We start from the raw sequence: 22,815 nt of genomic DNA, 5'->3' as shown, positions 1-22,815 counted from the left end.
TATTCATGGGTTTGTTGTGAAGATTGAAGGAGTTAGGGTGCCTGGGTGGCTCAGTCAGTTAAGTGTCTGTGGTGGGCTCAGGTCATGATTCCAGGATCCTAGGATTGAGCCCCGCCACCCGCATCGCTCCCTGCTCAGCAGGGAGTCAGTTTCTCCCTCTGCCCCCCCCCATGCCCCGCCTCGTGCTCCCACTCTCTCTCACTCGCACACGCGGCTCACTCTCTCCCTCACTCTTGCAAAACTAAAAAATCTTAAAAAAAAAAAAAAAAGATTGAAAGAGTATATTTAAAATATTGAAACCATGCCTGGCGTGTAATAAACATTTGATAAAATATGAATAATACCACTTTCTATTGCCACATTGACTAAGAAAGCTTGGTAAATCATTATAAAGCAATATGTCCTTAGAATTTAGAATTATTAAGTTATAATTAGTTGTGGGTAAAACCAAAGATACTTCTATTAATGAAAGTTTTAAAAAAATCATAAAATTACAAAAATTGAAACAAAAGTAATCTTAATAGTCACTTTGATCTTATTTACTTAGTATGTTTCCTTTACCTTTTTTCATGTGCAGTTTTAAATATTGTAATCATGGTTGCTTTATTCAGTCTTCATTCAGATGCAAATATTTAATTATCTCAAAATGTCAATCATTGTGCCAGGGATTCTGCATTGAACTTTGTGAAGAAAGAGGCTCTTTTTTAGCCTTGCATATGCCTTAATAAATAGAGAAGGATGATTTTGAGGTGTTAAAATCTGATTATTTTCCTGGGCCTGTAAAAATTTACGCACTAATCTAAAATTCATTCCAGTAACAATTTTATTATTTTTAACATTTAAGCTAGGTCTAAGTGAATAGCCATCTGTTTTTTTTTTTTCTTCTTCAGATTTTATTTATTTAAGAGAGAGAGAGAGAGACAGCCAGAGAGAGCACAAGCAGGGAGGAGAGGGAGAAGCCAGGCTCCTGGCAAGCAGGGGCCCAACGCGGGGCTCTATCCCAGGACCCCGGGATCATGACCTGAGCCGAAGGCAGACTCTTAACTGATGGAGCCACCCAGGCGCCCCCCAGTAACATTTTTAATATAACTTTTATTTTTATTTTGAAGTTCAATCTTTGTTGTTGTTAGCTTCACTAGCTTACTCTCAGCTGACTACAATATGAAAAGTGATTACTATGGTTACCATAAATTCAGTAAAGTAACTCCAGTCTCATTTACTATCCATTATTTATTTATTTTTCCATCATTCAATTATATGGCTACTATGTGTTCATCAGAAAGTGTGGAGAGACCTATTCCAAACTGTAAATAACTTGGGGGGATAAAACTGGTAGGCAGAGGGAGGTTATTACCACTCCTTACATTTATACATTCTTATATTACTGAAGGTCATTATACTTTTTAAAAAATAATAGGTATGTTCTTAGCTGTTTTTGTCACCAATCGTATTATATAGGTATGTGTGACATATGGGACAAAATATGATTTATTACTGTCAGTTTCATAATATTAATACTACATTTCTACTAGTTCTCTCAGTCTTCAACAATGTACATAAATTATATTTAATGATGTTTAATTCTTCTGTAATGATCATTCTGAGGGAAAAAGTATCTTTAGGGCCAATTTCTTTTTAATTTAAAAATTTTAAAAATTTTTAATCAACATATAATTATTATTGGTTTCAGAGGTAGAGGTCTGTGATTCATCAGTCTTATATAATACCCAGTGCTCATTATATCACATACCCTCCTTAATGTCCGTCACGCAGTTATCTCATCCCTCCACCTCCCTCCCTTCCAGCACCCCTCAGTTTGTTTCCTATGATTAAGAGTCTCTTATGATTTGTTTCCCTCTCTGGTTTCATCTTGTTTTATTTTTTCTTCTCTTCCCTATGATCCTCTGTTTTGTTTTTTAAATTCCACATATGAGTGAGATCATATGATAATCATCTTTCTCTGATTGACTTATTTCACTTGGCATAATATCCTCTAGTTCCATCCATGTTGTTGCAAAGGCAGTATTTCATTTTTTGATGGCTGCGTAATATTCCATTATTTACACACAGACACACACACACCCCACATCATCTTTATCCATTCATCTGTCAGTGGATATCTGGGCTCTTTCCATAGCTTGGATATTGTGGACATTGCTGCTATAAACATTGGGGTGCAGGTGCCCCTTTGGATCGCTACATTTGTCTCTTTGGGGTAAATAACCAGTAGTGCAATTGCTGGGCTGTAGGGTAGCTCTATTTTCAACTTTTTTTTTTTTTTTTTTTTTAAGATTTTGTTTATTTAAGAGAGCAAGCGAGCACAAAGCTGCAGGCAGAGGGAGAGGGAGAAGCAGGCTTCCCACTGAGCAGGGAGCCCAATGTAGGGCTCGATCCCAGGACTCTGGGATCATGACCTGAGCCGAAGGCAGACCCTTACCGGCTGAACCACCCAGGTGCCCCTATTTTCAACTTTTTGAGGAGCTTCCATACTGTTTTCTGCAGTGGCTGTACCAGCTTGCATTCCCACCAACAGTGTAGGAGGGTTCCCCTTTCTCTGTATCCTTGCCAACATCTGTCATTTCCTGACTTGTTAATTTTAGCCATTCTGACTGGTGTGAGGTGGTATCTCATTGTGGTTTTGATTTGTATTTCCCTAATGCCGAGCAATGTTGAGCATTTTTTCATGTGTCTGTGAGGGCCAATTTATTTCTAACAGATTTTTAAAACAGCTTTATTGAGGTAATTTACATACTGCAAAGTTGGCCTGTTGAAAGTGTACTATGGTTTTTAGTATTCAGTTATTTCTAGTATATTTACACAATAGTACAACCGTCACCATAGTTTTGTTTCAGAATATTTTCAGCATCCCCCAAAGAAACCCTGTAACCATTAACAGTCACTTTCCATTCTCTTCTTCCTACCCCCTCTTCCTCCCCTAGGCAACCACTAATTTACTTCTTTGTCTCACAGATTGGCCTATCCTAGATATTCTGTATAAACGGTATCATGTGGGATGTCGTCTTTTGTGGCTGGCTTCTTTAATTTAGTATAATGTTTTTGGGGTTCACCCATATTTTAGCATTTTTATTGTCTCTAGTACATTTTTTAAATGCCTCTTTTTAGCTTACAAATACTAACTTAAAAGCTTCAAAAGGACAAAAATGAAAAAAGTATAAAGTAGGTCTTTTGTAATTAGAATGAATGTTAGAGGAATTTCCTTTTTGATGGGACATGTTTAAGTGGCTGCAAAGATGCTTTGTTAAAACACCTTGCTTCACTATATAGTACTAGTCTTACAGGAGGTGTTGAAGAAAGGTTTCCCTGATAAAGTGACATTTAAGCCAAGATGCAGTAAAAAGTAGGAATGGGCTGGCTGAGGGTGGGCAGGGGAGGGTGAGATAAGCAAAAAGTAGAATTGAGCTTGTTTCAGGCAAAGGGAACAGTGTGTATGTGTGACCCAGAAGCAAAAGTGTTGGACTTTCCAGGAATAGAAATTAGTACCATATGGCTGTTATTAAGATTTGGGTGGTGGAGGAGGGTGAGAAATATAGCTTTAAAAAAAAAAAAAAAGGAGTACTGCAATAGATCACACTGCTCATGCCTCAAGGGCTGTGGGGGTCATTTTTTGGAAAGGGCTCTATCGTAACGGCAAAAAAGAAAATGGCACAGAATTTTTAGCTCAGGAATATTAACATACTCTGATTCATATTTTAGAATACAGTTAGGCCTCATTGTATAGAAGGGATCAGAAGAAAGTAAAACAAGAGATTTTCAGGGGTTGTTTTTTTTGTTTTTAAGGATTTTTCTTTTTCTAAGTTGTTTTGGTCATTCCTTACCCTTTACATTTTCCTATAGCTTTTAGAATTAGCTTGTCAGTATATATATAAATGCCTGCTGAGAGTTTTTATGTATTGTGTCAGTTGTGTAGATCAGTTTAGAAAAATTGACATCTTAACAATATCGAGTCTTCAGGTCTATGAACATAGTACATCTCTCCATTTATTTAAGTCTTCTTTATCTCAACAATGTTTGTTTTCAGTGTAGAACTCTTACACTTCATTTGTTATATCCTATTTGAATTGTTATTGATAATGTATAGAAATACAATTGATTTTTTGCCTATTGAACTTACATCCCATGACCTTACTAAACACATTTATTCTAGTTGGGTGTTTTTGATTTTGGTGGATTCCTAAAAGTCATTTCTGTATATAGGATCATGTTGTCTGCAAATAAAGACTGTGTTTGTTTGTTTGTTTGTTTGTTTGTTTTTCTTTCTCTCCCTCTCCCTCCCTTTTTCTTTTCTTTTCTTCTTTTCTTTTCTTTTCTTTCTTGATTTTACTTATTTATTTGACAGAGAGAGCACAAGTAGGGGAAGCAGCAGGCAGAGGGAGAGGGAGAAGCAGGCTCCCTGCTCAGCAGGGAGCCCGACATGGGGCTCAGTTCCAGGACCCTGAGCCAAAGGCAGATGCTTAACAACTGAGCCACCCAGGTGCCCCTGCTTTTTTCTTTTCAATATGATATCTTTAATTTCTTTTTCTTGACTTCTACTGGCTAGACACTGCAGGATAGCACTGTATAGATACGATGAGAGTTTGCATACTTAACTTTACTCCCAGTCCTAGAAGAATTCAGTCTTTTACAATTAGATCTATTTTTCTGAAAGAGTTTGTGTAGGATTGGTATTTTTTCCTTACTGTTGATAACATTGGTAAGTGAAGACATCTGGGCATGAGTTTTTGCAGGAATTAGTAATTATTCAGTTTCTTTTTATAAATCTCTTTAGATTTTCTATTTCTTTTTGAGTCCCATTTGGTAACATATCTTTCTAGGAATTTGTATATTCTGTCTTAAGTTACCTGTTTGCATAAAATTGTTCATAATATTCCTTTATCATCTTGTTTGTAGCAGTGTTCACTCTTTATTTCTACTTTTAGTAATTAGTGTTTTCTAACTTTTTTTTGGTAAATCTAAAGATGTATCATTTTTAGATCTTTTCAAAGAACCAACTTTGGTTTTTCCCCCCGTCTATTTTTCTGTTTCACTGATTTTTGCTAATATTTCTATTTTCCCTCCTTGTATTTAATTTGCTCTTCTTATTTTTTTATGCTTAGATTGTTGATCTGAGACCTCTTTTCTTTCCTAATGTGTTTAAAATTATAAATTTTCCTCTAAGTACTTCACTGTCTTCATCACCTAATTATTGATATATTTTTGTTTTTATTTAGTTCCAGATTATTTTCTAATTTCCCTTGTGATATATCCTTTGATCTGTGGTTATTTACAAGTGTGTTGTTAATTTCCAAGTATTTGGGATTTACTCAATTTCTTTATGTTGATTACTAATTTAATTCCATTGTGGTTTGAAGAATATTATGTATTTTAAACTCAGAAAGACTTTTTCATGGTTGAATTGGCCTGACCTGAAGAATGTTCCATGTGCACTTAAAAAGAATGTGTATTCTGTTATTGGTGGCTTGAGTGCCCCTTAATTGTCAGTAAAGTAAAATGGATTGATAATGTTCAAGATTGCCATATCCTTACTGATTTCTCTAGGTAGCTCTTTTTTCAGGTAAGAGGGAGCTATTGATAACTATAAATAAAATTTCTCAATTGTCTCTTTTTTCTTTTATTTTACTGTTATTAGGTATCTACATTTGATTGTTATACCTTCCTGATATATTTATATGTTTTTCTTTGTCTCTAGTAATATTTACCTTAAACGCCAGCTCTCTTATGGTTACTATTAGCATGATATATCTTCTCATCTTTTAGTTCAACCTACTTGTGACTTTGTTTTTTTGTTTGTTTTAAAGATTTTATTTATTTGACAGAGAGCACAAGCAGAGGGAGCAGCAGGGAGAGGGAGAAGCAGGCTCCCCGCTAAGCAGAGAGCCCATCATGGGGCTTGATCCCAGGACCCTGGGATCATGACCTGAGCTGAAGGCAGGCGCTTAACCAACTGAGCCACCCAGGCGCCCCTACTTGTGACTTTGAATCTCAGGTGTTTCTTCTATAGGTAAAATATAGTTGGGTCTTTTTTTTTTTTTTTTAAATCCAGTCTGACCATCTCTTTTGAGTAGATTGTTTATGGTCTTTTTCACATTTAATGTAATTATTGCTGTGGTTGGATTCATGTCTGCCATTTTGCTTTTTGTTTTCAATTTGACTCAAGTGTTTTTGTTCTCTGTCCCTCATTTAACTGGTTTTGGTTTTTTTTTTGGTTTTTTTTTTGTTTTTTTTTTTTTATTTTATTTTATTTTTTTTTTTTATTATTATTTTTTTTTTTGGTATGATGAGTGATTTCCAGTTGTATCCTGGACATTCTGGGTATTGTGACACTCATAATCGTATTTCTTCTTTTTTAGTAGGCAGTCTTGTTTAGATGTAGTGAATGGGGTAGATGTTCAGCGCTCTGCCAAGCCATGCTGGTATCATGTCAGCAAAAGTGGAGCCCCGGCTTTTTTTCTCCTTCCAGATAGATGGGGGTAAAATTAGCTCTGTGCTCAGCTCTACTGACATGTAGAGGACTGGGAAAGGGAGATGAGGTGCTCACTTCCCCTTGCCTCCTACATCGTTGATGCTGGGTAGAGGTGGAGGCTCTATGACTTAATTTTAGCAGAATTAGGGTAATGAAGTTATATGTTTCATGTTTTCTTGGCAAGTAAAAACTTGACAAATCTCAACCTGTTGTGAGTTGCATCAGCCACCTATATACTTGTGGTGTCCATCAGAACTAAGTCCCTCTTAATTAAGCCAAATATTATTATTTAAAAACTTCAAAAGCACCAGAGTGAGAAAAACAAAAGTTATTTTGAAGAAGTCTATGTGTTTGTAAGAAACAAAGGAGAAAATATGTATAGTTATTCAAATATTTTTATTTGGGATTTTTCTTTAAAATTCAGGGACTGAAACACCTTGGGTCTTGCTAAAAGAGGATCCAGGTACAAGCTACAACTCAGTTTATGAGTCCTCTGGCAGCTTTAGAAACCTCAACCAAAGGTTCCTTGACCAATGAATAATTTCGTGCCAATACCATTTGGGCTACAGCACTCCATTTTTAGGCTTGGGGGTAGTGATATGGCACTGAAATAAGAGGATAGAGTGAGAGAAGATAGTTGGCATACTCGTCTCCCTCTTTTCATCACTCTACGAATGTACAAGTTGCTACATTAACTTTTATCTGTTATAGAAGGAAGGGGCAGTCTCTGTTGCCAGCTAGGGAAGTAAATATAGGAATTGGGGGGGGAAAGGTAGTTTGTACATGTAGGATCAGCAAAACTTGGTAACAGATTATTGATGAAGGTAGGAAATAAAACAGAGGAATCCAAAATTACTCTTACATTTTTAGCTTTTATAACTAAAAGAATTATGGTGCCATTGACAAAAATGGAAAGCTACCATGCATGTAGTGTAGGAAAGATGATGATGCTTTAGTGTAATTGATTTTGAATTACTGTTTTATTCAGTTAGATTATAGTAGATTCTGTCTTTTTAAAGATTCTAAAAGCACCTTGCAATTTTTTATAAAAGCTTTATCAGGATATAATTTACTATAAAATTTACCCATACCTGTGTAATTTATGTACAAGAAAACTTATCATATAATTCAAGAATTTAGTGTGTTTACTATCATGACATTGTTACCACAGCCATCATCACCATGTAATTTTAGAACATTTATATCCCTCTAAAAGAAATCTCCTCCCCATTCCTACTTCCAGTCCTAGGCAGTGACTAATCTACTTTCTGCTCTGTGTCCTTTTCTAGACATTTCATATAAATGGAATCATATAATATGTGTGGTTTTGGTGTCTGGCTTCTTTGAGTATGTTTTTGAGGCTCACTCATGCTCCTTGCACTTTTTACAGTAGTATATTCCTTTACTATTAGCTGTGAGACTAAGTACACATGAGTCATAGGGTAAATTGTGTGAAACCAGTCAGTGTAGGGAAAAGTTATATGTTGAAAGAGTGATGATACTATCAAAGTATTTTATTAATGTTTATTCATCTATAGAGGCTTTGTTTGCTAGGTTTTTGCTAACCTAGAATATCTGTATATGATAGTTATCACAAAATGGGAATGCTGAGTTAGAGATGTATTATGAAACATTTGTAATATTTGAATTGGAAAGAGAGTGAACCCCCTTGGTTTCTTTGCATTTTGAATTCTTAATAAGTTATTTTAAAAATTGAAATTTTATTTCATTTTTGTCCAAATGAACATGGATTGTTGACTAGAGAAATTATTATTTATCCTATTAGTCTTGATTATCTTGATCAGAGCTAAATAGTTGATGTGAGTGACACACCTAAGTTACAAGTAGGGGAGATGAGAAAAAGATGGGAGATGTATATAGTGTCACTAGAAAGTAGTTCATCAATTCTGGTATGATAGAGATATATTTAAATATTTCTGCCAAAACACACTTCATTTTATTGCCCTAACTCGATTAAAGTAAAATGTGGAATTACTAACTCTTGGCCTTATTTAGACATTTATGTGGATAAATCAAAGTATACTTTTGTTTACTTCGTTAATTCCACTTACAGTGTCATAATTTACTCTGGTTAGAATTCAAGTAACTTCACATTTTTTGTATGGCATCTCTTTGAAATAAATCCGTATCAATTGACATAATGTAGACCAATCTGAGGGAAAACTATGAAGTAGAAAATTTAAGTGTTTCCCTCCTTTGTCTTCTGTTCACCTTTTCTTTTTGTATCCTTTCCACAGGAACTTATAAAATAACTGTCCTATTCTTCTTTGCTGAGACTGAAGTAAATTTCATAAATGGATTCATACTAAGTTATTAAGGATTTAAAGTATTGCTTTTCTCTGATGTATCATAGCTTGAAAAGAGGGCTACAGAGTGTGTACTGCTTAACTAAAAGGAATGAGTTACTAAGGTGGATTTTTGTGTAGTCTGTGGTAGGAAGGCAACTGGGAGGCGGAAAACAAGGTACTTATCTCTTCCTTCTGTCTCCTAGACAATACTTAATGATATGGTTATATTAGGGAGTTGGTCAAGTACTAGTGAAAACAGAATAAACTCTTGTAAAGACATGTTTGCTCATAGTTTTTGTAATGAGACAAAAGAGAAAAATAAGACTTATTTTAGGATTGGACAGTTGGCTTCATTTGGGTTTATTTAAAATTTGAAGTTGGGCTATTTTTGCTCGTTTTTGGTCATTTTCTTTTTATGCACAAAGTAAAATGTGGATGATTTTAAAGATAATCTATAACACCTACAACGCCCCAATCCCAATTTAAATCTGTCCAAAAGGATCTCTGTCTTATGACCTTGTGCTTAATAATGAATGTTACCCTTTTGTTTTTGTTTTTGTTTTCTTCTAGGCTGTATTCATCACCAAAGAAAAAACTTACACCAATGCAGAAGTCAGTTAGTCCATTAGTTTGGTGCAGGCAAGTTTTGGATTACCCAAGTCCTGATGTTGAATGTGCTAAAAAGTCTCTTATCCACAAACTTGATCAAACTATGTCAGGTATGTCTATAATTTTACTTGTAAATTCATCTCCTTCTTTAATCAAAAAATCAGATAAGTATTGAGTGGGTATGTTTTTAGGAAGGCAGTTCTTTGCTTTGAATTTCAGTGTGCATGCCATCATGAGTTTTTGCCATATGCACATAACCCTGTGCAATTACGTAATAGCTTTTCCCCCTCCAATCTTCTCATTTTTATTTCACTTCATCCTAAAGAATAATATCCATGGGGGCACCTGGGTGGCTCAGTTGGTCAAGCTTTTGCCTTTGGCTCAGGTCATCATCCTGGAGTCCTGGGATGGAGCCCCGTATCAGGCTCCTTGCTCATCTAGGAGTTTCCTCCTCCCTCTGACACTCCCTGCTGCTTATGCGCTTGCTCGCTCACTCTCTCTCAAATGAATAAATAAAACCAAAAAAATCATATCCATGAAATAATGGGTTTTATATAGCACGGGTTTTTTTTCCTCCATACAAATTAAAACAACTGTTTAAAAATAGGTTTGGTATCATCTAAAATCATCTCACTACTTGGGAAATTCTAATGTGGTGAAAGGTACAGGGTGAGAACCTAAGAGACCTCATTGTCATTCTAGCACTTAGTTACTGAGTGACTGTGAGCATTATTTAACTTCTGTGAGCTCAGTTTTCTTATAAGAATGATGAACCTAGTATGGTTATTTTAAGGACCAGATGATAATGTTTATGCAAAAGCCTAGCATGTTTCTCTGGCTCCCAGTAGGTACTTAATAAATGTATTCACTTTCCTTCCCTTGTTTTTTGTTTCTAACTTGGCATTTTAGTTCACATTGCTTTTATGCTCTTTTGTTTAATAGCACTCACAAAGCTGACAAAATGTGTCTGTCACTATTTATGGCATTTAATAGAGCATGCCAGTGTGGGTAGAAATGTAGGAAAAATATTGACTCTTTCTTGGAATTTCTCTCAATCTCTTAAGAAAGTTACTGTTTTTTGGAATACTTATGTAGTGACGAATTGATGTGTGATTAATTATCCTCAATAGGTTTTCTTTTTTGCCTTGTGTTTATTTGACAGCCATGTACTTAAAATCGCTTATTTTGCTTAATTATTAAAATAGTACTTTTATTAGAGTGTAAGCTAAAAATGTTCAGAGGAGACAAAGGGGAGACTAAACATTTAAACTGGCATGTGATAAAGCATAGTCTGGTTGGCTAGAAGAAGTAGTGGTTATTATATGAAAATAACATATAAGATATGATTACAGAGCTTCTGAATCTGTTTTGACACCAAATTGTTATTTCTTCCTTGTGTAGAGGATCCTTTTTGAAAAAGCAGTCGCTTTTATGTAATTTTAAAAAATGTTTTTTCTCCCATCTAAGTACTAACCAGGCCTGACCCTGCTTAGCTTCCAAGACAAGATTAGTGTGTTCAGGGTGTTATAGCCATAGACTAAAAATGTTTTTTCTGAATATTAAGTGTTTTTAAAATTATATCTTGGAGCTTGATTTAAAATATATTCATAAGAGATTATTAGAAATATGTAGACAAGGTAGTAGACAGTTTGAAATAACTAGAATACTTCTAACTCATTCCAGTTAGGTGATATTGTTTAAAGATTTATTTATTGAGAGAGACACAGTGCACATGTGTGCGTGTATGCACACATGTGTGAGCAGAGGGAGAGAGAATCTCAAGCAGATCTCCACTGAGCACGGAGCCCAATGTGGGGCTTGACCTCATGACCCTGAGATCATGACATGAGCCAAAATCAAGAGTCAGACATTTAACTGACTGAGCTACCCGGGTGCCCCTAGATATTATTTAGAGGTTTATTGAAAACATCTTTAGGAACAATTTTCTAGTACTCTGTCTCATCTTAGAAATAATGTAAGTATATTTTACAGTTAGGAATTTTCATCATTCAGTACTATACGTTCATAACCGATAATGTGCTACGTATTGTTCTCAGCTCTGAGGATATTGCAATGAATAAAATAGAACAGAGCTTATATTCTGATAGGTGTGGCAGACAATAGATAAAGAAACATAAAAAACAAGGGTTGGCAAGCTTTTTCTGTAAATAGCCGGATAGTAAACATCTTAGGCTTTGTGGACTATGAATGGGCATGGCTGTATTCCAGTAAAGCTTTATTTACAAGAAGAGGTGATGGTCTGGATTTGGCTCACAGGCTATAGTTTACTAAACCCTGGTTTAAAACATCCTAAGCGATAGGAACTATTAACAATTGGTAATTAGTAAGTTGCACTTAGAAGGAGAAAACCAAAATAACACCTCAAAAATAGCAATTTTGGGGAATGGCTTTTTGGTTTATTATATAACAAGGTATTAAAGATAGTAGGAGTATGTAAGAGAAACTGTTACTCTTAATCAAGTACTGGATTTGTTTAACACTGGTTAGATTTTATAGCTGCAAACACAGAATAGCTACAGCTATAAATGTAATTTATATTTAAAGGAAGAATAACTTGGTTATTGCAAGTTTGAACCTTAGTCCTAAATTCCCCCCCCCCCTTTTCCAGGTTGGTGGGAGATTATTTTTTAGATGTATGCCTTTGATAAGGCAGAGCTCCCTGGAAATATAGCTACTATATTCTATGAGAATGGTTTCTGCTCTGTCACACTCAGCTTCTCTGCACTGTGCTACTTCTTGTCCCTAAGATGTTCTTCTCTTATTTTTTTATGATAGTGCATTTTTTTTTTTGTCCTGTCTTATCCTCCCTGCTGTTTTCCTTGGGGTCTCCTTTGAAGATTCTTCTTTCTTTGTCCATCTTCATTATGGTAAATTTTATATAACATAAATTTCCCACTTTAATCCTTTTTTAAGTATACAGTTCAGTGGCAGTAAGTATATTCACCTTGCTGGGCATCCATCAGCACTGTCCATCTCCAGAACTTTTTCATCATCCCATACTAAAATTTTGTATCCATTAAATTTCCCATTTCCCGTCCCCCATCTGCCCACCTTTTAAGTTTAGGTGACCCAGGTCTCTTTGCCTGGATTCCCTCTGTTTTGATTATTTCATCCATTCATATGGTCCAGATCCTCTGTTCAACTTAGTCTTATTCATTATATATTCAGTTAATATTTGCTGAGATCCTGGTATGTATTAGACTTTGAGGAAAGGGTAGAGGCTATGTGATGAGGAAACATTAACACTGTACGTGAACTCATGAGTTTGTCATCTACTAGGGGAAACGTACTAATACAAATTTTGATAACTGGTGATATGTAATGAAAGAATGGTACCTAGTGCTTTGAGCTTTGAGAAATAGGAATTTTACCTTAGGGAGCAATGTTTGACCTGAGTCCTCAAGATTCAGAAAAATGTGAGTGATTTAAGGGGGAAGGTGAAAGAGTAATGTATTTCAAGTAGAGAAGACAGCATGTGCAAAGGCTCTGTGGGAGGCCTATGGGAGCATGTGGGAGGAGTATGACCCATACTTGAGGACCTGGAACAAGTCAGGGTGGTGGCTGGAGAAGACTAAGGAAGGGAGAGATGTGAGGTTTGGCCGGAAAAATATGTAGGAGCCAGACTTTGCAAGGCCTTACAGATTATGTTAAAGGTTTTGGTCTTTATTCTAGAAGCAATAGAAAGATATTGGAGGGTTTTGTTCAAGGGTATGGTGTGTATGGGCAGGAAGACGTGATCAGGTTTACATTTTGGTTAAGGTCTTGCTTAGCTGTAGTATGGAGAGTAGATTGGAAAGGGCCAAAATTGAATGAATGTAGGGTGCTTTTGATGGGGGTGGATAATGACAGCTGGGCAGTGTGTGTTGATGGTAGTGGAGATGAAAAGATGTGGAAGGAAAAATGAACCAGATTTGAGGAAATGAGGGAGAAGTATCAACAATGATCTAGGTTTCCAGGTTGTGTGAGAGGATGAAGGTTATTAGTCTTTCTGAGATAATAAACCCAGGAAGAGAATTCAGTGTTAGTGGGAAAATCATGAGTTTGAAATTGGAAATGTTGGCTTTGCGGTACGTTTGCCATACCCATAGGGGAGACATTAAGGGGGCAGCACACATGGGACTGAAGTCCAAGAAAACTTAGGACTGGAGATATAAATAATGGGGAGTTTTGGGAATACAGATAATAACTGATGTCAGGTATAAATGAGATTTCTTGGGAGAAGGAATATGGTAGAGAGTGAGAAGATAAAGGGCTGAGGACTTGAAATGCTAGTGATTAAATAAAATCAAGTAGAAGAGAGTAAGCTTAAAAGGAGATGAAAGAGTAGAGGGGAAGAAATTAGCACCCCAGTTTCTGCTCAGTTTGGCATTTCTGAGATCATGCCACATACTGCATACTAAATATGTTTAAAGTGTGGCGTCTTGTGTCATGGTGAATATGGACAAAACCACATTGTCCAACTTATACTACACCATCCAACTAAACAGAAAAACGAAACAGAAAACACATGTTCCTTCTTTCCAAAGCACTACTCTGCCCAGTAGGTAAACCAGAAACTTTAGACTCATCTTATTTTGTTTCCTTTAGTAATCCTTCTAGTTTTTAATACCTCTTCTTTTTTTTTTTTTTTAAGATTTCTTTATTTATTTATTAGACAGAGACAGCCAGCGAGAGAGGGAACACAAGCAGGGAGGGTGGGAGAGGAAGAAGCAGGCTCATAGCGGAGGAGCCTGATGTGGGACTCGATCCCAGAACGCCGGGATCACGCCCTGAGCTGAAGGCAGACGCTTAACGACTGCGCCACCTAGGCGCCCCCCCCCTTTTTTTTCCACCTCTACTGCCTAGTTCAGTCTAATCTATTCAACATAAAAATGTCCGTCAGTTTTCTTCCTAAACTGATTGGATCATATTACTCTGGCTCAGAATTCACTGATGTGAATAAAGGTCATTCTCCTGAGCATAGTTTCCAGGACTTTCATGGCCTAGCCCAGCCATGTTTCCCTGTTTTGTTCCTCAGCTATGTGCTTTATCTTTCTGTATTACTCACTTTTTCTCCCTGAACATACTATATATTTTCAAGGCACTGCTTTCGTTCCTATTATAAGCACAGATGGAAGCACAGGCTTTCCTCATTTTCAGGGGTCTGTCGAATGGCTGCTTGTCCTCTCAAGGCTACTCCAGTGCCTCATTCCAAAGAGCCTTACCTAGTTCCTCTCAATTGTAATGAATTACTCTTATCTCAGAAGTTCCACAGCCCTTTGCACTTTATGATAGTACTCGTTTCATTTTGCCCCAAAATCGTTGTTTTTTTTTTCCTGCCTGCACTACTTGGTTGTAAAACTCTCAGAAAATAGTGCCATGTCACATTCGTCTGTATGTTCTACATATCATTATGCCAATGGTCAGAAATACTGAATAAGTTATGGATTTTAGAATAGAGGAAATAAATACTATTTTAAGTATTAATTTTTCTTGTGTATAATTACATTCAAGATTTTAGTTCTACTTTTGTATCGTTTCTGTAATTTTATATGCATAGCATAATTTTTTTCCCCCTCTTTTGGCAGAAGTATTCTCCTCGGGTCAGAAAACTGGGGTCGGGGGGAGGCTTTTTTCTTTATAACGAGAATTCTCACGTTTGACCTTAACCTGGCCTAAGTAGTCAGTATTGCTTTATTTTTTTCAAAAATCCAAACTTTGGAAAGACTGTTTTTATTTTTTATTTTTATTTATTTAGTTAGTTTTAAAGATTTTTATTTATTTGTCAGAGAGAGAGAGGTGGGGAGCACAAGCAGGGGGTGCAGCAGGGAGAGGGAGAAGCAGGCTCCCCGCTGAGCAGAGAGCCCAATGTGGGCTCTATCCCAGGACCCTGGGATCATGACCTGAGCTCAAGGCAGACATTTAACTGACTGAGCCACCCAGTCACCCTTGGAAAGATTGTTTTTCAATCTTGTTTCATAGGGGGTTTTTTTTTCCTCTTTTTCTTTGCAATACATGTTTGTTATAGAAAAATGAGAAAACACAAATACACTTTTTCATTCATTTTATTTTTTAAGGCTATTCAGGGTTGGTACAGTTGGAACAAACTTTCCAACAAGATAAAAGTAATTTAATTTAATAGCTAGTAATTGTTTGAGAAGATATTCTTCCTGTGATATTATTTTTGTTGTTTGGTGTGGCCACTGTTTTATTTGCATAGCACAATTGAAGATAATGGAAATATATTGTTGGAATTCTTAATGTGATGTATTTTCTCCCACTACTATAAGAATGTTTCTGTATTTAAATTGAGATGATGATTTAATGAATTTCCCAGTAAGAAAAATTTTTAAGTAAAATGTTAACTTTTTCAGTTATTAAATTTGATTTCTCCCCTTCTCATTAACACAGCTCTCAAGAGGCAGAATTTATATAATAATCCTTTCAACTCCATGAGTTACACAAGTCCTTACAGTCCAAATGCAAGTAGCCCATACAGCAGTGGTTTCAATTCTCCATCCTCAACCCCAGTGCGACCTCCTATAGTCAAACAGCTAATACTTCCTGGAAATTCAGGTAAGGAGAAAATGGAGTAACTACGGAATTTACTGCCCTACCTCAAAAAATAACATAATCATCAATTGTTCAAGTTCTTTTATTTATGAAACTTTTTAGTGGTTAGAAAAAATATCTGTAGCATCAGGTACTATTCTAGGCACCAGGGATGCAGATAAACCAGGTTATGTCCATAAAGTTTTCTTTAGTATGTACTTAAAAGTTTGTACATCTTGTTTGATTTGATTAACAAGCTTTTGATTCTTCTAACCAATAGATGCTTGCTGAATAGCTTGATTGGGTTGTAAAAGCTAAAATAAGAGCTCTTTTTTTTTTTTAAATAGCATTTTCCTTTTATTATTATTTTTTAAAGATTTTATTTGTCAGAGAGAAAGAGCACAAGCAGGGGGAGTGGCAGGCAGAGGGAGAAGCAGGCTCCCCACTGAGTAAGGAGCCCGATGCAGGACTCAATCCCAAGATCCTGGGATCATGACCTGATCATGACCTGAGCCGAAGGCAGACGCTTAACCAACTGAGCTACCCAGGCATCCCTAAAAATAACAGCTCTTATTTTCACTTATTTTGTTAAACAGTTTAAGTTTTATGTAATAAGCTTTGATATTGCAGTTAACTAATAGTATATGGCCATATGTGAATGTGCCAACAGAGCGGAGCCCTAAATGATGGGGTAGGGATAGATTGCTGTAGCTCAGGGAATGTTTGCTGTGGTTCTGTGGCTGAGATGTTACTCTGTAGCTTGCTGTTCTTCAGAATTGACTCACTGGTTAACTCTTACTGCTGCTATTGTTACGGCTTATTATTATAGCTTCCTTAAACATTAGGGTTATTGTTAACCACCTCAAATTTTTGACCTGTGTATTCCCTCGTCTAATGACTTTTTTGACCCTGCTGTTTGCTTCGTATGTAAGTTGTTACTCGCTATTTATTTCACCCATAACAAACTAAAAATATTTGTTTAATATAAAGAATTTTATTTGGGCACTATTTAAATATGACCTTGTAGTACTTTTCCTATCATATGTACTGTGTTCTTCTTGATAATATAAACATTAACTATTTCACTTTTCTTACATTCCTTTCATGTTGGAGCTTTTTTCTTTTCAAGTTTTTATTTAAATTCTAGTTAGTTAACATATGTGGTAAAGTTGATTTCAGGTGTAGAAATTTATCAATTACATATAACACTCAGTGAAAGCTGACTTTTACGGTAAAGAATTCTGGGAAACAAGCATTTCAAATAAATCCCTATTAGAAATATTAGTGACAGTGTTGGGATTTTATGCTTCACCAGAAGTTGATGATCTGATGAAAGTATTTCCTTAGAAATAAGTTAGACTCTTGGGTATGTATATCCTTTATTCCTCTGACTTGTCTTCTATCCCCCTTTTTGTTTGGGGTGATTAAATGCTTTTTAAAATCTAGTTATTTTCTTTACTCCATCTTTGTGCTTCACTACTAAACTTCAGAGGACTCTTTGGATCCCCATTACTAGTTTGACAAAGGCATTTTGTAAACATGGCATAATCCAGGAAGAATGAGCCTAGTGTTCTTTTTTTGGTTTGTTCCTAAATCTCTGAGGAATCTTGATTTTCCTCAAATTATAGTTTTCTTGCATAGGAAAAGTAGATGCTTTTATTCAGGGAAAAAGATGATGGTGTTTGTTAATGACAATTTGAGAGGAGAAAACACATCATAAATTCATCTGTTTATGAGAAGTTTCACTGGCTATCTTATAAAAGTTGGAATGCTCTCACATGTTTTGGACACCACCTACTTGCCAGGCGCTGTGGTAAAAGCTTAATTGTTGTATAAGAGGATGGATAATTTATAGTTAAAATGAAAATATTTTGTTTTTATGCCGTACCATATGAAGGAGTCCCTATAGTTCTCTTTATTCTTTTTTTTTTTAAAGATTTTATTTTTTATTTTTTTAAGTAATCTCTTCACACAACATGGGGCTCGAATTTACACTGAGATCAAGAGTCACACACTCCACCACTGAGCCAGCCAGGCACCCCATCCCTCTTTATTCTTAATAAGGTTAATTTTTAATTTCAATATTTGGGAATTTTTTAAACAGAAAAGGCAGAATAATGGTGAAATGAATCAAAGATTTATTATCAGGTTAATTAGAGCAGATGTTTATTCAGTTTTTGTTTCACCAAAGTTCAAATTTTTTTTTAAGGTAATTTGAAAAGTTCATCAGACAGAAATCCTCCACTCAGCCCTCAATCCTCTATAGACAGTGAGTTAAGTGCTTCAGAATTAGATGAAGATTCAATTGGATCCAATTATAAGCTAAATGATGTAACCGATGTGCAGATTCTAGCTCGGATGCAGGAGGAAAGTAAGTATTTTAATTGTTAATGTTGAGATCTACTTGAGGTATAATTTTATTGGGGTTATTAAATAGGTCTTAAGATGTTGTGGAATAGTAATAGAAATGTTGAAATTTCAGAGGCTTATTGAACATATAGACTTGTTCATTAACTTATTTTCAGAGTTCATTTTACATAGAACAGCTTTTTGTGTGAGGAGCAAAGATCTGCTTCAATGACTGGTAACCATACCCTGCATGTTACTTTGCACAGGAACGCTCTAGAGTAGTTATTATTCTATTACTTTGTGTTTTCTTATTCTAGACCAGTGTTTCTCAACCCTTTTCCATTATTAGCCCCCGCAAAGAGCATTTTCAGACATTTTTTTTTCCACCTCCCACCATGACATTTTAATACCGCAGATACACCCTGCATCTCTTTATGTACTGTGAGGACCACAAATTATTATGATATCTAAGATTTTTTTTTTTTAAGATTTTATTTATTTGACAGAGAGAGACAGCGAGAGAGGGAACACAAGCAGGGGGAGTGAGAGAGGAAGAACCAGGCTCCCAGCAGAGGAGCCTGATGTGGGGCTCGATCCCAGAATGCCGGGATCATGCCCTGAGCCGAAGGCAGACGCTTAATGACTGAGCCACCCAGGCGCCCCTAAGATTTTTTTCATACCCCAAGACCCAATTATCCCCCCCTTGGGGACATATATCACCACTCTCAGAATATATGATATAGAGTACAAAAAAAAGACCTTTATTAGAAAATTGGAATTATGATATTAAATGAGGTGAAGCATATGATATTGCTTTGCTGCAAAGTGGTCCTTGCAACTTTTTAGGTACAGGTATCTTTGAGAATCCAATAAAAATTATATCCCTTGCCATCCCCAAAATGCATATGTGCACAAAATTTTTCATACTATTTTAAGGGTCTATGGATGCCCTGGCTCTCTTTGTAAGATGGGGGTGAGAGCATTATTATTGCCTATACATTTCTTTTTAACACAAATGACAATTCATTCTTATTTATATTGTTGCACTTTTCACATTTTTGTATAAAATATTTGAAAAATATTTCAGCACACAAAATGTGAGTACATAAAAATGAGGAATGAAGAGAGTAAGTGAAAATAATCAGGCTAAAAAAAATCACAGTGTTATTCTCAGGAGATCATTAAAGGATTCTTAACCTGAAGAAACAGGAAAATTTGAACACGTGAAGTTCCTTCACTTAATTATACTGATAATGGTACAAATTTTTAAAAGGCTTTTAGAGAGGATGGGGTTGTTTTATATATTTAGTAAAGTATTATGGTTTGTCTATACATTTTATCATAAGATACCACAAGCTTAACTGTGAAGTAAGCAGTCTCTCTAAAGTGACCCCTTTAATCTTTACAATGAAAAGATTCTTGAACCACACGTTTCAGAGTGTTGACAGTTGGCGAGGGTAATAGAGTATTGCTATAATTTAGTTGAAATACTTTCTGCTTTAGGCCCTTTTATGTAAATGTTTAGTTTTATTAAGCTATAAATTTATTAAACTGCAGAATACAGAATGTTATTCTGCTGATTCATTTCCCATTTTTACACAACTTCTACAGAAAAATAGAAAGATTTGGTGCTTGCTTTATTTATCTTAAGCCGTAGAAACTAATAATATGGTACCCTTTTCTTCTGTAATTATGTATAACTCCTCATTGAGACTGTGGTATTGTCAGCTAGCGAGGGGCTAGTTTTTGTCAGGGATGTGAAAGAATAAAGAATCCTTCCTCACTATAACTTAGAGTTAATTCTCTCGTTTCTTCTTTGAACTCTGACTTTTTATATCCCAGGATTTTGTTAGAAATTTAACCAGCTTTTTGCTGTCACTTTCATACTGTGTTTTGGTAACAAGGAAAAGAAATTTTAGCCTTACTTTAATCATTCTTTATAAGCCATCCACATGCACAAATACTTTTTTCTAGTGAATAAAAAAAAAAAGATGCTAAAAATATATCTGATACCTCCTTCAAAATGCCTGTTTTGTTTTTTAAGTGAATGATTTTTGTTTTAAAGTATAGTTTCTTCAGGTTTTTTGTGTTCTTTTTTTTTTTTTAACAGAAAGGTAGAATTACAGATTTTGGCTGTTGCCTGATTAAGCCCCTTATTTTTAATATGAGAAACACACAATCATAGAGATCATTGCTTCCTTAAGATCCCCCTAGTATTAGAGGGCCTACTTTGGGATCTTTGTTTTTCTTTGTAAAACAGTGCTCTTCACTGGTCTGCTGTCTTTTTGTTGGGTGACTTTAATGTGGTGTTTGCTGTAATGAGACACTAAGTAACTTGTCGGTTACTATTGAAACTTGTAACTTGACTGAAGGACCAGATAGGCCCAAGGAATCTGTAGTTTTTATAGATACCCTGGCGTGATTCTCACCCACTACTTTGGGTACCATATCGATAGCACTGTGTATGAGTACCCATCTTAAAAGTTTGAATACCACTCTATAACAGTAGAGATCTTTTAAACTAGATTGTCCGTAGTTGGCAGGACGTGCTCAAAATATTAGCTAAATTCTGTGCTTTTCTTGAATAGTAATCTTTTTCTTCATTGAATATATATCAACATTTGTTTTTGTTCCAGAAGTTTTTATACTGTTTGAAGGCCTTAGGTTCCTTGGGGTTTCTGGAGGTATCAGGATACATAGGGGACTCCTTTGAAAAATTTGTACTTGATGGCTTAGAATTTAAGTTTGTTTTACTGAAGTCTCTTGGAACGTGAAGCAGTTGAAATTCATTTATGTCCAAATATTGAATTCCTGAGGGTGGGATAGAAGTGTCCTTCATTGATAACATCAATTTGAATAATTAAGTATCCGGGGAGGTTATTTATCCACTGGTGTATTCTTTTCATTAGTTGCACAGTAATTGTTTTCCCTCAATATTTCTTAAATGGTGATCTCAAGTTTCAATTATTGCGTTTAGGGGTAGAAATATTTTTAAGTTTATGGTTCTACCTCTAATATAGATTTCAGATTCAAGAAGAAAATGTTGGATCGGGCAAAAGTTTATAGAATTTTATTTATTTAAAAATAATCTTTTAAATGTTTAAGCATCATTATATGGGAGAATGTCTAAGATGATTCAAGTGGAAAGGGAGTTTTCCTTTACACTTTATACCCTGTTTGAATTTCTCAATGATACTCTTTTGTTTTTAAGCTTCAAAAATATTTAAATGTTTAAAAAGATACCTAAAGAAATGAAATAATGCATTCATTATTGTCAGGTCTCCGTCAAGAGTATGCAGCCACCACATCTCGGCGCAGTTCTGGTTCATCTTGCAATTCTACAAGACGGGGTACTTTTAGTGATCAGGAACTTGATGCGCAAAGTTTAGATGATGAAGATGACAATATGCATCATGCAGTATACCCTGCTGTTAACAGGTTTTCACCATCACCACGCAATTCACCTCGACCATCACCTAAGCAGTCACCCAGAAATTCACCTCGTTCACGATCTCCTGCTCGGGGAATAGAATATAGTAGAGTGTCCCCACAGCCTATGATTAGCCGCTTACAACAACCTCGCCTTTCACTTCAAGGTCATCCCACAGATTTACAGACAAGCAATGTTAAAAATGAAGGTAATTAGAATGTTTCTGGAAAAACCATTGTCCTTCATATTTCAGTATGAAAGTAACACAATTTTTACCAAGGTTTTGTATTTCAGATAAGTAGATGAAGAATTTAGTCAGTTTACTGTTTTATTACTAGTGAATCAATACACAAATAAAGAAGAAAGTGAATTTTACTTGATTATGTTAGTGTTGCTTTGTCCTACTCATGAAGTAATCTGTATGTAGATTTTGATTTAATTAATTTATGGTTCTTTTTAAAGGTTCTCTTCTACCCAGTTGTGGAACCTGTGTTGAGTTATTTTTATAAGACCTGTACTTCCTGTTAACTCTTCTAAAATATGCTGAATGCTTAAATAAAGAATTTGATTTGTAAATGCCAATTAATATTTTAACTCTTTCTTCATCTAAAAGAATGGTTTGATTTTTTTTTTCATTAAATTCTTTTGTTACAGAAAAACTAAGACGCAGTCTTCCAAACCTGTCCCGAACATCTAGTACACAAGTTGACTCAGTGAAAAGCAGCAGAAGTGACTCAAATTTTCAAGTGCCAAATGGAGGAATACCTCGCATGCAACCTCAGGCTTCAGCCAGTAAGTACCTTTTATGTATCAGTTATTTAAAGGAAAATGAAAATTATAGATAGTAATTTTGTGCTGAATAGCTGTATTAAACCATATCAGTTGTAAAATGTAGTGATTATTCGTTCCTCTAAGATAATAGCTATATTAAAATTTAAAATTTGTTCCTATAAGATACCCACTTGTATCAGTACTTGTATCTATATGGAACTTTGGTCTCTCCTTTTAAAATAAGCAAAGTCTACTGGTTAAATATATATATGTCCTTAAAAAAACTTTTATATATATATATATGTGTGTGTGTG

The 22,815-nt window shown here is 35.4% G+C and overlaps 1 protein-coding gene across 2 annotated transcripts in view; it reads left to right on the top strand.

Annotated features, from left to right (window-relative positions):
• Nucleotides 1-22,815, top strand: part of SLAIN2 (SLAIN motif family member 2) — a 78,146-nt gene that overhangs the window by 20,398 nt on the left and 34,933 nt on the right. For both annotated transcript variants that reach the window (XM_040624987.1, XM_008701515.2), the window contains exons 2-6: nt 9,361-9,509; nt 15,811-15,975; nt 18,161-18,322; nt 21,579-21,938; nt 22,385-22,522. In XM_040624987.1, the coding sequence (XP_040480921.1) occupies nt 9,361-9,509; nt 15,811-15,975; nt 18,161-18,322; nt 21,579-21,938; nt 22,385-22,522 (974 nt within the window). The remainder of the gene's footprint in view (nt 1-9,360; nt 9,510-15,810; nt 15,976-18,160; nt 18,323-21,578; nt 21,939-22,384; nt 22,523-22,815) is intronic.

This window comes from Ursus maritimus, unplaced genomic scaffold (genome assembly GCF_017311325.1).
Source record: "Ursus maritimus isolate PB19 unplaced genomic scaffold, ASM1731132v1 scaffold_8, whole genome shotgun sequence".
Classification (NCBI taxonomy): Eukaryota; Metazoa; Chordata; class Mammalia; order Carnivora; family Ursidae; genus Ursus; species Ursus maritimus.
The sequence above is the reverse complement of the archived record's forward strand: the minus strand, read 5'-3'. Positions and strand labels throughout refer to the sequence as shown.